Genomic DNA, 16,778 nt, shown 5'->3' with positions numbered 1-16,778 from the left:
TTAAAGGCTTCCTGGCAACCACCAAAAGATAATGAAAACTTGCATATTTGTATCTTGACTTCCACTTCACGGTTGACTTTAAATACTTCAATCAATAATTTGATATTAACTTTGTTGACTTTGATTTTAAGCCGCCCATTATTTAACAACTTTTATTTAATATGTTTAAACTTGTAGAATGCAAAATTAATTATTTAACTTGTGTACAAGTTTGATTCATTAATATGTAATTACATATATTTTTAATTTAATTTAATGATGATATTAGTCTTTTTTTTATACCAGTCACATGTTTTGCATGTCCTTATTGATATAATCTGAACGTTGGCACCCATAGTGTGCATAAGACGCCCCTGATACACCGTCTCCAGAAACCGAAGCCATTCTCGTTCGTTTTTAGAAATTCAAAATTGTCTAATGACATACTAGTCATTCCGTTATCAGTTATGTACCATATCACCAATGGCATTTGATTGCTTAATTATTCATTTTGTTTCTTCTTCTCTTTGTCTCATAATATTTTGGATTTCCCGAATTTTGGGTTGAAGGATTCTTGCTAAGGTTTTGTGATTTGGAGTGGAATAAAGTAAATTCTTAACTATTGTGGTATTAGATTTAATACCACTAAATTGGATTTACAGGACGCTTAAAATGTTAAAATATCCTAATAACATACTTTATTGGACTTAAGTTTATAGAACAAACAATAAAACGTTATATCTAAAAGTGTTACAATAAGTTTATAAGACAATTTTAGGCATTTCGTTAAGTTATTATGACGTTTTTAAAATAAAATATCATATAACCGTTGAGAAATCACCTATAAAACTCATCTTTTTATACTATACTTATATTTATAGAACATTTTTTCAAATAGTATTGTATGAAATAACTAATACAACTGAAAGATTGCTTATTTAAAACATAATTTCTCAAATGAAATGCATTTATCGCAAAAACAACTTCTTTCCGAAATTCACTGTTTTCATGATGAGAGCTCATAGATCAGAATACCCATATATATGAAAATTGGTAATAATATAGGTATACACATTTTAGGTAAAAATGGAACAATGTTTATCAGTTTCAACTTTAAAACTATCTAGCAATATGCTCTTCAATAGTTTGCAAAACTAGCAAAAGTATCATGATGAAAACTTCCAATAGAACTTGTGTGCAAATCTTTAAGCAACAAAACAATTATTGAATTTCAAAACATGGGCTACATTCATGTGTGTGTACCAAAATATTCTCCAGAACTCGTAACTTGACATGTAGGAAAGTTTTGACGAAGTGTAATATAATTTATGCAATTTAAATGTTTGAAGGAAATCGATTTATGAACTCGAATGCACTCCCAAGGAATTTAATGATGAGAGGAGAGCGTAGAAATGAGAGGTAATGAGAAAGATATAACAAAATTCGGGTGTTTATGCAAATCATCATACGCCGCGACTTCTGCCACGGCTTTAAGTCGCAATGAAAGTCGCCCGAACCACAAAACTCGCTCAATTGACAGAGAGTATTACGAGTTAAAGTACCAATGAAACTAGCATTAAGCACTGTTCATGCCACAAAATGCTTGGACTTCCCCCCCTTTTCCAATATGCACCACTACAAGCATTTCTATACAAAATAAGGGTTCTGAGCAAGCTATTAATTATAACAGCATGCGAGAGACATGCCAAAAATACGGGTGTTACATATATGATATTTCTATCGATTATTTCTAGTGTTTTTGTTTTATAATATGGTGAAAACTTGTTTATGTTGGGAATTGGGTTTGTGGTTGTACAATACTTGGATATGTTTCTAGATCGTGTATTGGAAAGACACTTTCCAAATATTATATTTTCCACCTTCTATACCTTACGTTTCCACAAAATCAAAACTATGATAATCTAGAAATATCATATATGAAGTAAGGCACTAATTTCGTGTGTGTGTGTATTCATTAGATCATGTTTTATGTATATCAATGAGAGATTGATAGTTACACGCGGTTAAGTAACTATAACTGTTAATTGGTAAGATTGAAGAGAAGTTACAATCAAATCAGAGTTACAGGGCCGAACTCTAACTCCAAACACTCAAACTCTAACTCCAAAGTCCAAGTCTGAGTCCAAATACTCGAACTCTGACTATGAAGTTCAAGTCTGGGTGCTCAGATCTTAAATCTGGTTACATAGTTCAGATCTCTGACTCTATGGTCCATAGTTTAAGGACTTAGTGTAATTTTTCTAAGTCTGGATGCATAGAACTTAAGTCTGATTGCATGGTCCAGAGCTAAGGACTTAGTCAATTTTCCTAAGTATGGATACACATGCCTTAGGAATGATTGCATAGTCTAGACTTCAGACTTAACCAATTTTCAAAATAACTTCCTAACTCTGATTACACTACCCGGACTTGTACTTAGTGAAATTTTTACTAATTTCGGCTCAAATTCCAAAATCCTTGTGTTTAACATAAATTCCATAACTCTAGTTATTTAAAGGATTAAAAAACTAGACATTTAAAGCATCTTCAATATGTATGTTATATTTTTCTCTATTCTTCCAGAGTTGAAGATTTTCCATTTTCTCTCTCTTTTCCCTTTTTTTAGAGGATGCTTAGTTGTTGGAGCAAACTTTTGGAAATGTTCTTTTACAGGAGGGTTTAACATAATTGTTAAACTTTTGGAAATGTTCTTTTACAGGAGGGTTTAACATAATTGTTGGACCAAAATATTTATAATAACATAACTATTGGAGATGCTCTTAAATACATATAAATAGCCTATTTAACTCACTTTTTTTAAAAAGAACCTTAATATTTGAATACTCAACATTCATCTTTTAGTATTAAAAACAATTAATTTGAGCAAAATTAAAGTTAAAACAAAAACAATATGTAAACCTGGTGAGGATAGTTCAACCGGCAACAAAATTTGAGCCTTTGAGGATCCTCCTCAAAGATCAACGGTCTAAGTACTACAAGACCACTACAATTTTCTTGATTGTTTTCCCGGATCCATAACATTTATTAGTGTATGTACAAACTGACCAGACACCTATGATTAAAAGAAAACAATATTTTTTTTTAAACTGCACTCTCCAATATTATTATGCTTCCAATGCTTTATAAATCAGGTCAGTAGAATGAGTATCAAGTCATCTATGGTTTTACTAAAAAAGAGGTAATGAGATATTGTATTTAATTTCATTTGAATGCTATCGGTTTTTGTTGTATGTCACCTCAAATTTTCTTGAAATTAAATACATGTAGTAATGAATTCAGACAGGGGCGGATGGCCAGGCCCCTAGGTTTTTTTTTCCCTCGATAGAGTGAAACATCTCAAGTCCATTAAGGTTTTAAGTATAATTTTTTTGGATCCCTCCACTATTGTTGATCCAATCCATTTATATTCTACCTCCGAATTTAGATTTCATAAATAATAACATTGTTTTAATATCGTATCCATTATAAATATAAAAAGAAGACACAAATGATAATAAACAAATTTAACATGAAAATGAAATAATTTATTTGTCGATTTTAATTAAGAAAAATAAAACAAAAGGGTAGCATTCCGTGAGGAAAATAATAATAAAGAATGGTTATGGAGACGACGAGGGTCACGTGCTCACGTTCCAACTCCGATGTCCCATCACGTGAAAGGAATTATAAACCCCAAGCATTTGGTCACGTACCCAATTTAGTTTCGAATAGTAAATTTTATTTTTCATTTGTTAAAGCTTTCATTTTAAAATTTTAGTTTTTGTTTATAGTTTTTTAATTAAACATTACTTTTAAATATGAACAATAAAAATAAAAATAAATTGTATATCACAACGACAAAAAAAACAATAAGATCAAAATTGTAAACACGAAAAAATAATAAATTATAAATTATAAGATAAAAATTATAATTTCAGAATCTTAAAATATTAAATTAAAAATACTCATGGGTTGTTGCATTAGTTTTTTTTCTTCTTTCTCATATCAATTTTCTCTTTTATCCATATTTTATAATATCTTTTACCTTCATATCTGCTTATATTTTATATAATAAAGATTATTATAATATTATAATTCTAAAAATTATAATAATAGGAGTCATAACAACTAAAAGAATACGAAAATAAAAAGCACAATAATAAAAATAATAAAAAATTAAAATAAAATTTACAATAATAAATAATAATAAAACATACCCCTAAAAATAAATATCGCAACAACAAATATATTGTTCTTTTAGGTGTATAAATATATTTCATTTATTAAATATTTTACAGAGTAAATTACAAATTGTGTCCCTATGGTTATATGAAAATTTGGATTGCGTCCCTCAAACAAATTAATCACGTGTATGGTCATTATGGTCTCACTTTTGTTATGGATTGTGTCCCTTTCCTTAACTCTGTTCTAATTTTGCATCGTTAACTCTGTTACCTGCCCTTCACTTGAGGGGCATTTTTGTCATTTCATCAATTTCTGTAATGATTTTTTGTTGTACAAGTTTCATTGTTGTTCGTACAAGTTTGTGAAGCTAAGAAAAAACAAAATAAACCTAAATTAAAACCCTTAAACATCATTGTTCCTCCTGTTCTCCGGCCACCTAGGGTCATCTTCTCCGGCCACTAAAAACACACAAAATCAAGATCAATACCTTTTTAAGAACAAAATTAGTAACATAACCCATCTTTGGAAAACAAATTTAATAATATGACATGTTTTTGAAGAAAAAAATCGCCAACAAAAACCCATTTTAAGCAAAATCAACAAAATTTATTTTCGAAGAACAAAAGACATACTAAATTAATGGAATATAACAACAGCATGAGAAGTGGATAAGTGGAGAAGCAAGTGATCTAACCTATCGAAGAACCTTCGGAGAACAAACTTTCATCACAATCACAAGTTTACAACAACAAAAACATAAATGATTTCCATGGAATATGTTTGAGAAATCAAGTCAACTATACAACCATGCACTATGCAATTAAGATATAAAATTTAGCTTTAATCCCAATCCAATCTATCAAGTATGTAGTTCTCGTATAACCTACCTCGACAGCGTCTCTATGATTTGAAGCATCGCTAAGTCGTTGATATTTGAACTAGAAACACATCGTGGTACCTTGATTCTTTGATGTTAGCCGATGAGTTGTTGGAGCTCGAACACGAATAAAAGTCGTTTGGATCGAGAGGAAGGGGATTAGCTTTTTCATCCAACGGTACGCTGTGGTTTGGGTCGAGAGTTGCAGAAGAGTGGTCGGAGTTCCGCGGTAAAATCAAGCCAAGATAAATGGGGAAGAAGTAGAGAATACCTAATAGGGTGAGGAACGTCGGAAGATGGGGTTTATGGGAGCTTCCTTTGAGTAGTCGGCCGACGAGAGCAGGGGTTTGTCTATGTTTCTAACATTAGGTTTTTGTTTTTGTTTTTCTTAAGATGCTTTAGATACTTGTACATAAAGCTTTACAACTTATACATCAAAAAGATATGTCCAAATAGACTAAAATACCCCTCACTTGAGGGGCATGTGAGGGATTTAATAGTGCAAAATTAAACAGAGTTAAGGTAAAAGATTCAATTCATAACACAAGTGAGATCATGATGACCATATATGTAATTAGTTTGTTCAGGGGACACAATCCAAATTTTTATATAACTATAGGGACTAAATTTGTAATTTACTCTATTTTAAAATAATAAAAAGGATAAAAAAGAAAAAGAGAGATGTGGAGTTAGAGGAGGTAGTTGGACGCACAATTAAGAGGAAGGAACAGATTAATGTAAATGAACTTCTTCCCTTCCACGTGTCTAAAATCGGTAGCCTTAAGCTTACAAAGTCACTTTACTTTACCTGTTGAATATGACAAGGACTAAAAATCTTACTCGATAAGAGCGAAGACAAGAATTTCGAGTCTTACCCAATAAGAGAAGACGATGACTCTTACCATAATTAGCGCTTACCAGAATAAATTGTTGCATACGATGCGTTTTAGTAAATAAAATCTTGCCCGGTAAGCAAACGATAGTGTTGAATTTTACCCGTAAATGCTTACCGGGTAAGTGTTTAAGTAAACGACCCCTTAGTATTTTTCTTCAGTTACAAATGATCTAAAGATGAAGATCATTTCTTACCATTCTAGACAAAATTTCATTATCACCGAAACTCAACCCTGCAACATACATGCGTAGGTTTATTTCAAATTAAAATAATGGAAGGAGGAAAGAAGTGGTGTGGACATGGGTATGTTTTTGTGACAACTCCCGCCACCCACGCCGTGAATTACAACCGCATAGTCAGCCGGACATCTAAAATCAAACACCAAGACCAATTGTACCCCACTAAATCAATCAATCCCAAAATGGCCCTACTTCTTTTATAATGTTTATGATTGATGTGAACAAAAATACGAATTAATGACAAGATCAAAACTTTCATGTAGGATGAGTGACGACTGAAATAGAAGAGTAGAGTGGTCGTTGTCGCGTTAAATCCATATTACTCTATATTTAATGTTCAATGTCTAATCATTAAGGTATGTTTTTGAAAATGAAACGAACCAACAAATCAAATTCATCACTGTGTCATGACGTATGAAGCTTTTAGGAATTCATGCCTGTTTCAGGTCTCAAGACTGTGTTTTTCGATCTTCAAGACTTTGTTTCCATCATTTCCCTTTTATTTTTAATCTTGTAATTGTTTGGTTTTTCGACACACGAGCCTTAGTCGTACTTTAGTTGCTTTAGGGTTTCATTTTCCCCTATACACCCTTAAGGTGTTCGGTTTTGATTATTTTATCATTATTGTTAAAATCCTTTGAAGTTCGTTGCTAAGTTACTTTTAGTTTATCGCTAGTAAACTCAATTCGTTCTACGATTTACCATCTGTTAACCCTCCATGTTTCCTTCTCCTTCAAATCATGACTATTTTTTGACTTTTTGATTCCACAAAATGACTTTTGCAAACTATAAGCCTAGAAGAGTGAAACCTTGTGAACATTAGTTTTTGCTAAAATCCAAAATAATGTTCAAGATTCGTCCGAAAGTTCAAAAGGACCGAGTTTGCAAATAAAGGGGACGTTGTAAATCCTCTGCGAACTAGGTGTTTAATCCTTGATAATTATTTTTTGGTATTGATATATGCACCTCCATTTATGTCATGTCAAATCATGCATTGTAAACTTAAAAAATTGAGTCTCGATATTGATATTTATGAAATAGAAACTAATATGTAGTGGTGCATTTAACAATCCTACTTTTTTTTAGAAAAAAAGAGGCTAATTTGTATCGAACTCCATCTTAAAAAGGCTATTTTGTGAATAATCTTTAAAAAACAAAATAGGAGTAGGCTAAATACACCATTATCTTCTATTTTTCTCCTAACACACATCAATAATATGAACTAACTTTTTACATTTTCAATGCATGATTTAAACCGATTTTAACATAAAAAAAGGATGTCTGATTTTAATACATTGGAGAGTTTTTTGTCCGAATTTGACACATTTAGTAAATAATATATAGTTTTAAATGTAATGTATTATTTATATCGTTATTTAATGTATTTTACGGTTTAGATGTCTTATTTTAACTATAATACCATTTTAGCGTTTAAAAAGTAACTCATGAAATATGAATTTTCTTATTTTACAAGTTGATATTTTATGTTAAATGCAAATATCTTTCCATGCATTTGCTTATTGTGGGGGTATTAGACATCCCTTAACTAAAAGATAACACATTTACCTTTACTTTTGTAATGAGCCAAATAAGAAACTTGCAAACAATGAATGTTTTTTACTTTGCTTGTTACTTTTTTTTTGGTAAGTGTAAATCTATTTTCATATACTCACTTATTGTTATGTTATATTTCTTTAAAAAACATTTACCTTTATTTTCATAACTTGTAAAAAATGAAAAACCGTCGCATTTGTTTTTATTTTTGTTACAATTTATAAGACTAACGAGAATTTGGGTTCTTAGGTCCTGAACTCGGTAAACAATTGGGTTATTTTAGCATTTTTCTTAAAATGAAATCATTTATTTAATATATAATATCATAAAATGTAAAACACTGCGATCAAAATAAGATAAACAACTTTAAAATATGATTATTTTAGTGATTAACTCTTATTAATGTTAATCATGTCATTTATCTTAGCTAGGTGTCGTTTATCAAATACTTACCCGATAAATAATCAGTGATAAGATTCTAGTCCATTAAAACGACATCGTATGCAACAATCCACCCGTAACAACTAACCGGGCAAGACTCTCGATTCTCATCATCGCTCTTACTAGTTAAGATTTTCGATTTTTGTAATGTTTATCTGGTAAGGTAGGTGACCCCGTAAGCATTACCAGATAAATGTTTGGTAAACAACCCTTTTATAATGGTTAATTTAATTTAAAATTTTAAACAAGATGATTTCTTAAATATATTAAAATTTCAAAAAACATGTACCGTGACATGCTTTTCCTTTTATACAAATCAATAATTTATGAACTAAATATTACTTTTATAGAAATATTTGAAAATAATAAATAGTTTATAATTAATTTCCCTCTCGAATCTTCACGTCTTCTTTTAACCCCCTTCCTCCCAGCAGCTCCATCACTCTGTACCGCACTTCAATTTTTCATCCACTTTTCTCATTTGCTTCTTCCTTTTCCAGATCGTCTCCCTCTCAATTGCCAGAGGGGAAGATAGTGTTTATGTAAATCACAGATGAAGATAATGTTGCCAAATTTTGCGGTTTGCATTGCCATCGGTGCACTTTTCATTGCCATTGCCGGTGCCGAAGATCCATACAGATTCTTCAACTGGAATGTCACATATGGCAATATCTACCCCCTCGGTGTTCGTCAACAGGTTGATATAACTCTATAGCGATCAACTTTTTCGTGTTTGATTCATTGGTTTTACGATTAATTTATAATTTGTTGTATTGAACTATTGATGAGCATGCGATTGGAACGGAGAACTAATCACTAGGCTATTACCTCGATCTCATGTTTAATTTATGTTATCTGAGACTCTTTTGTTTTTGGATCGAAAGTGATTGTGTGTTTGAATTACAGGGGATTTTGATTAATGGACAGTTTCCTGGACCTGATATTCATTCTGTTACGAATGACAATCTCATCATCAACGTCATCAACAGCTTAGACGAACCTTTTCTCATCTCCTGGTAACCGATTATTATTCATTTCACCGATCAATGATACAAAGTTTTGAAAAATGAACTTTTGCAACGAAGGTCTTATTTTTTCTGGTTTTGTAAAACAGATCCTTGTGTGTCAAATCTCAGATTTGTCATGTTGGATCCAGCTAAATACAAACTTACGTTTGTGTAAAATGTGATGGAACTTTGATCACTCTTCTGAATCTAATCATCACGACGTTGATTCCAACAGTTATTTTTTTTTTTCGTTTTTTCAAAAGCCTGTTGTGATCTTGATTGGTTAACTGCCAATGTGTCACCTTTGGCAAGTTTGACAATAAGTGACACTTTGTATTATTGCATATCTTTTGGAAATTTCCATGTTTTACTTCAATCTTCGTTAAAGAGCTCATCTACCTCAGTTTCTAAGTTATTATACATGTCGAATTTGGCTGAAGTCACGTCTTGAAGCATGTTTTATCTCTTGGATCTTTCCATGGGTGGATTTTTTTTAATTGGTGAGTGTGTCAATGTTCCAGATATTGATAAAGGCTGGCAACATAAATGTAGATCTATTCTTGGGTATTAAAATGCAGTAAAGAATGTTATGAAGTCAATAGGTGCTCTAACCGAGGAAGATAGCACTAAACTTTTCATCTGCGAATTTCAATCCAGATCTATAATTTTACAAGGGTTTAATAAAACATTAGCCAATTCTTTAACGATATTTTTTTATTGGGAAGATTGAAAAATAATCACGAAAAATATTATAAAAACATTATCGTTTCATCAAAAATACATATTTTTATGTTATAGTTTGTTTTGCTCCATTTCTTTATTTTGCTGATTTTCGACTTAAAAGTTGAGTGAAATATTCATATTTCAAGAAAAAAGATAGTTATAATTAAGCATATTTTTTATCATATGTGTTGGATCATCTCAACATAACACTTTTAAATATATTTTTTTGGTTCATTTTTTTTTTTAAATTCTTTTTTGATCTCGTATAAAACATGGAATTTTTTTAAAGCTAAAAACTGTTACAAGCCTTTCGAGATAAATCTATGGATTAGAAATAAAATATGCGAGATGGCATGCATCTTTTAACTTAGAAATAAATATTAGAAACCCTTTTTCCTTACAGGTGAGAGCATGCAGGTAGCGTAAATGTGACAATAAAACAATAGTGTTACGTGTAAAGGTGTGTTTATATGTGTGATTACATTTTTTTATTTGAACTCCACTGGAATACATAAATAATAAAAATTAGGTAGGAAGTATGATACCGAATTAAAAGTACATGATGACAACAAATTGTTTTTCTATCCTCATGGAATTTTCTTGGTAGACACATAGCAGGTGGCATATAAAAACATAGAATTCTATAATGTATAAATTGATGTTAATATTTTTAGTTGTAGGAACACATACAAAAATTGATGATAATGTTGCACGTAAAACCAATATATTTAGGGGCCGTTTACCTAAATGCTTACCCGGTAAGCGTTTAATTTTATGAGTCTACACTATGATTTATTTTATTGGGTAAGATTGTAGTACATCAAAGTGGTATCGTATTCAACAATTTACCCGGGTAAGAATCGTCACTCTCACTTACCGAGTAAGACTCTCCATCTTTATCATTGCTCTTACTGAGTAAGATTTTTGACTCTTGTCATGTTCATCCGGTAAAAAAAAAATACCCGATAACCACTTACTGGATAAGTGTTTAATAAACGGCCCCTTACTTTCCGACCACTGTCACATTTACCTTGACAACTTTTTTAATAAAGTTACTTTTCATATTGTTAGCTAATTATTTAATCTAAATGATTCATAAACAACAAAATTTGTATTAATGTGTTATATAGAAAAAATGTTGCAAGTTTTGCATGTAACTTCCAACATTATCAAGGTTTAACTAATATTTAATATGAACATGACTTGTTTCAAAAACATATTATATATTATATTCAGTTTTATTGATTGTGAAATATGATATATAGGAATGGAGTTCAACAAAGAAGGAACTCTTTCGAAGATGGGGTCTATGGAACAACTTGCCCAATTCCTCCCGGCAAAAACTTCACATACATTCTCCAGGTAAAAGATCAAATTGGAAGCTTCTACTACTTCCCTTCTCTAGCGTTCCACAAAGCTGTTGGTGGTTTTGGAGGCATCAGAATTCTTAGTCGTCCAAGAATCCCTGTTCCATTCGATGAACCTACGGATGACTTTACTGTTCTTATTGGAGATTGGTATAAATCTAACCACACGGTAAGCATCATTTCCTTACTTTATTCCCTCACTCCCCCCTTCTACAAAGTGCCTTGATAAAGAAAGATTTTTGACTTGATCATAAGCCAAGGTCTTGGCTTGTTGTGAACTTGTAATATTTTCTTACTAAAGCTCCAAATTACTAAAAAAAAACAATGAAATACCATTTACATCTTCACTAGCTTCATAAAAATTATAATAATTACCCTTTTGTTATATTATCTATGAAATTACTACGATTTATTTTTCAAACCACTTATCAGCTATCTCAGTAATTTTTGGGTTAAAATAAAATGTAGGTTTTTCTACAACATATTAAATTTCATAATGATATAATATTAGCCTTATGGTTTATTTGATATTTTAGAAACAGTTTAAATTTCCTTTAATAGACATAAACATATATGTTAGCTTTACTCGCTTAAAAAGTTGAGAGATTATAATGCTTTTTTTGTTATTTTGAATGTTTTGTTTCTAATTTGGCGCCAAATAATATAAAGTAAAGTATAATTGCCAAATATTTTGCATTAATTCCGGAGATAATGATACTTATATTTGAAGAAAGGAATATTGGTTTTCCAACTTGAGGACTTCTTTAAGTGGGTCACTCGTTAGAACTTGTTTTTATCCCTTTTATCATTGTGATATTTATTTTACATCATTTAATTTATTGAAAAAAAATTATAACACTTTGTGTTATAAGAAATTCTTTAAAAAAATGTGATAATTAATTTATGTAAACGATATATTTGAGCTATTGTATTTTTGAGGATACTTGTTTTTCTAAAGATATGACGATAACATCTTATATATTTATCATTTTCTAAACTTGATATTTTAATTAGTTCAACATATTTTTTGAATTATATATCATATAAAATATTTGTACTCACAAACATTTAATACAACCCGAATAAAATGTCATTGAACCATGAGATATCATGGAATAAGGAGAATGAAAACTAAATGTAACAAATAAATGGATGAAGGGGGCTGTTTTTTATTCTATATAATGATATTTTTGTTTTTTAATCACAATTTTATTTCTATAAATGAGAGAGAATTATATAAATTTGGACCTCTTATATATTTTTTGAGATGTCTTTAATATTTCTTCGTAGGAATGTTTATACATTTATTAAATATGACAGAACAAAATAAAATAAAATTTAATATTTCATACTTAATATAATTTTTATATAGAATAAATAAAACAAAAGAAAACAATGCGAATTTATTCCCAATCCTACATGTTAGATTTATAACCCATGACCCCATGTGCACTTTTAGCTCCGCCTACACCAACTCTCTACGATGGTCTTTGTCATTTTGCTACCAAGGTATTGTTTGACACCGTGGATTGGCCGGTTTTTATTTGGAAGAGTGTAATTTTTTAATTGCCGTAATTTGTTAATAGTTTAGTACATTTTTGAAGGTATTATTTAATAAAAATAAATAAGTTTATAAACTAACTTATTTTTAAGTATATTAATAAATAATTTAGAAATAATCTAATTAATTTTGTATATTTATTCAATAATCAAGCCAAAATAAAATTTAAAATACATGTGATATATTCTTTTCAAAATAGATATTTTATTTATAAAAATACGTACCAAATTCTTATTTTCTTAGTTTAAAAATATATATTTTTTAAACATTTTTTTAAATGTTAGATTAAATAAACCGTGATTTGAAACAGGAACGTGCTTAGAGGCTGTTTAGTGAATAATATAAACAAGTTTTCTTAATATTGTTATATTAATGAATAATTTAGATTTTGTTTAATTAATCTAATATATTTATTAAATAACATGTTAAATTAAATTTTTTGGAAGTATAATATTGTAATAAAAAATGCCACATCAGCAATATATTATATGCAGACATTTTACGTGGAGAATGAGATGACATGTAAACATGATATAATGGATAAATTTAAATCAAAAGGTTACCTAATACTATAATAGGTAGATTTTTCAAAAGTAATACGCTCTAATAAAAATAATAATTTGAAAGTACATTTTTATAATAAGAAAAACTTAAAGTACAATAATATAACAAATTTTTTTTTATGAAAGTAGATTGCTATTTCTTGTACTTTATCCTTTAAAGAAAAAATAGTTTATTTTCATTCTTGCTCGAAAATAACTTGTAACGATAAGCAAAATAGAAAATATAATTTTGATTTAAAATACAATTTAACGAAGATACTGAAAGATTAATCCTTTGAGGTGTAGCTTAGTTGACAAAATGATGAGATGACTTTGTCCAAATATAAGATATTTCCGGAGTTCAGTTCCACACCACTAGCCTTATCCACCTAGTGAACTGAAAAATGCATTCTCATATTAGTGTTCTTTAAAACAAGTTCTATATAGATATCATTGAGATTGGTGATAATTAACTTTTTTTTTTTAATAAAGTAAATATCAAATGTTTTAACAAAGTAAAGTAATCATATAGATAGGTACTAATATTTTTGTAAAGGAAACTAACAAACAAAAGACTAAAATTTGAACTGAATCATTGGTGTAAGACAATATTATTACATTTAAATTAGAACAATAAAAAAAGGAATTGTATTTAAATTATTTTGAAAGGAATATGAGAAATGTATTTGTTGTTTCAGGCCTTGAAAGCAATTTTAGACCGGGGGCATAAGCTTCGGTCTCCTGATGGAATTCTTATTAATGGACGGGGGCCAAATAGCGCCTCCTTCACCGTTCAACAAGGTAAACTTCATTCCTTTCGTCTTTTGTGTTTATAATTTCTTTTTTGGACAATATTGTATTCATTAGTCTTTTCAATCTTTTAATTATTCCAGATATCTAGTGATGGTTCATTTAATTCAAATTTAACTACACAATCATAATCTTAAGATTTTCACCGGTTATGGTTTAATGGACTGTATAATCAATATAGTTTGTTCGCTAAGTCAATAGCTTATTCGCTCAACTAGAGGAAGGCTATTGTTTACGTTCAGCTAAACCCTTTTCCTTCACTGCCTTAAGAAAAAAACCATGCATCCTCATCGATGCTCCTCCTCCGAATCAAACCAACTAACATGAATACCAAGTGTGTATCAATTAAACTGATACAAACTTATGTGAAACTTGACTTCAACTTAAGTTAAAGTCATCAATTAAATTTGACACTCAAATAAACTAGTCACTTCTAAACTTTCCCATGAAATAGAGGATATCCTATTATCGATGGTTTATTCATAAACGTGATTGTGAATGATGACGTGATACATCTAGTGTAACCAATATTTTGTTTTGTTTGGTGAACAGGAAAAACTTACAGGTTAAGAATATCAAACGTGGGGTTGCAAAACTCGCTTAATTTCCGGATTCAAAATCACAGGATGAAACTTGTGGAGGTCGAAGGAACACACACTGTCCAACAGATGTATTCTTCTCTTGATGTCCATTGCGGGCAGTCTTACTCCGTGCTGTTCACAGCTGATCAACCAAGTCAAGACTACTACATTGTCGTTTCCTCCCGGTTCACCACCCCAACCCTCACCACGACTGGAGTTCTTCATTACAGCAACTCTGCTCGCAAAGTCTCTGGCCCAATCCCTGGTGGACCAACCATCCAAGTCGATTGGTCCCTCAACCAGGCCCGCTCCATCAGGTTTGCATTTTTCCCATCCACCTTACTTGGATTTTGTAATTGTTCAAATGAGAATGATACAAATGTTAAAAAGGTATAAGATGACAAGTGTGTATAAGTATTTGTTGTATAATAAATATACAATGGTCTGCAGGACCAACCTTACAGCAAGTGGACCAAGGCCGAACCCACAAGGTTCATACCATTATGGTATGATCAACACCAGCCGAACCATCATCATCCAAAGCTCGGCTGGACAAGTGAACGGCAAGCAGAGATATGGACTCAACAGTGTCTCATTCAAGCCTGCTGACACTCCCCTGAAACTTGCTGATTATTTCAACATCGGAGGAGTTTTCCGAGTTGGAAGCATTTCCGATAAGCCCACCGGAGGGGGCCTTTATCTTGATACCTCTGTCATGGGGGCTGATTACAGAACTTTCGTTGAGATTGTCTTCCAAAACCCTGAAGATATTGTACAAAGCTATCATCTTGATGGCTACCAGTTCTTCGTTGTAGGGTAAGGATTATAAAACCCCCCTTTAAGTTTAGCCTATTTGATTTCATTTGGTATAATGGAAATTTAAAACAAAATCTATAACCAGTAACAAATATAGACAGTATTACTTTGATACTAATGAAAGCATTATATTCATGGGAAACAGAATGGATGGAGGAGTATGGACTCAAGCTAGCAGGAACGTATACAATCTTCGAGATGGCGTTGCTCGCAGCACCATCCAGGTACCTTTACTTAATGCTTTACTAATTTCTCTTTTTGGAATCTATCCAAATACAAGATCCATTACAACTGATAATATTATACAATCTTTGGTTACATTATGTTTTGTTTGTTATTTGTGTTTGTGTTTTGATTGTTGTTGCTTATTTCCAAATTTTAGCAATGTCTTTTGTATTTTCAAGTTCTTTTTTATGTCCTTTTTTGCATTGTTTTGAGCAAGCTTTACCATTTATTTTCAAACACTTTGCACAAGCCCAGGGTCTCATGATAACAGCCACTTTACTCTTCGAATTAGAGGTTAGGCACACATACGTTCCACCCTAGACCCTACCTTCGGGTGATACTAACCGAGTCTCTTTGGTTTGGTTTATTTGATAAATTGTTGTCTAAGTGGTATGCTCGTGGTGTTTTACATGTGCAGGTATACCCAAAATCATGGTCTGCAATTTACATACCACTTGATAACGTAGGTATGTGGAACTTAAGGACAGAGTTCTGGGCACGCCAATATCTGGGCCAACAGTTTTACCTACGTGTTTATACCAACTCGGGCTCGATCAGAGACGAATTCCCAATCCCCAAGAATGCACGTCTTTGTGGGAGGGCAAGCGGCCGTCACACTCGACCACTCTAATCTTCCCACCAAGCAGCCCTTAACTCTAGCCAAGGTGAGTTAAGAGGTTGAGTTTAGATTCAATTTATAGAATCAATTTAAGAGTTTAGAAAATAGTGTGGTTTGCTAAAATTTATAGTTGTGGTGCTACATAAGCACTACATCTCATATATTACTATGACTGTTTATGACCTTATCTCGAGGTCACATTTATTGCATTTTATATTTTATTTCCACTTAAGTGGAGATATTTAATTTTCTGTTTTTATTAGAAAAAGGAGCATTTATTATTGTAATAAACTAAACCAAATGGTTGTAGGAAATTGGTGATTCTCTATCTTGTTGCATTTTCTTGACACGATTTCA

General features: G+C 31.1%; 1 protein-coding gene across 1 annotated transcript; it reads left to right on the top strand.

The window, feature by feature from the left end:
* Nucleotides 1–8,618: 8,618 nt before the first annotated feature.
* On the top strand, nt 8,619–16,778 carry LOC112524504 (L-ascorbate oxidase homolog). Its single transcript, XM_025134349.1, has 8 exons — nt 8,619–8,867; nt 9,077–9,186; nt 11,166–11,436; nt 14,069–14,171; nt 14,733–15,078; nt 15,212–15,577; nt 15,723–15,801; nt 16,221–16,778. The coding sequence occupies exons 1-8, from the start codon at nt 8,724–8,726 to the stop codon at nt 16,431–16,433; spliced, it is 1,632 nt and encodes a 543-aa protein (XP_024990117.1). The 5' UTR covers nt 8,619–8,723; the 3' UTR covers nt 16,434–16,778.

This window comes from Cynara cardunculus, assembly GCF_001531365.2.
Source record: "Cynara cardunculus var. scolymus isolate 2C chromosome LG 13, CcrdV1, whole genome shotgun sequence".
Lineage (NCBI taxonomy): Eukaryota > Viridiplantae > Streptophyta > Magnoliopsida > Asterales > Asteraceae > Cynara > Cynara cardunculus.
The sequence above is the reverse complement of the archived record's forward strand: the minus strand, read 5'-3'. Positions and strand labels throughout refer to the sequence as shown.

What these genes read in the sequence shown, in the direction of transcription:
- LOC112524504 (XM_025134349.1), top strand. Translation starts at nt 8,724, where the DNA reads ATGAAGATAATGTTGCCAAATTTTGCGGTTTGCATTGCCATCGGTGCA. An exon ending in GAACCTTTTCTCATCTCCTG is followed by an intron (nt 9,187 to 11,165) that starts GTAACCGATTAT and finishes TATGATATATAG; the next exon opens with GAATGGAGTTCAACAAAGAA. An exon ending in GGTATAAATCTAACCACACG is followed by an intron (nt 11,437 to 14,068) that starts GTAAGCATCATT and finishes TTGTTGTTTCAG; the next exon opens with GCCTTGAAAGCAATTTTAGA.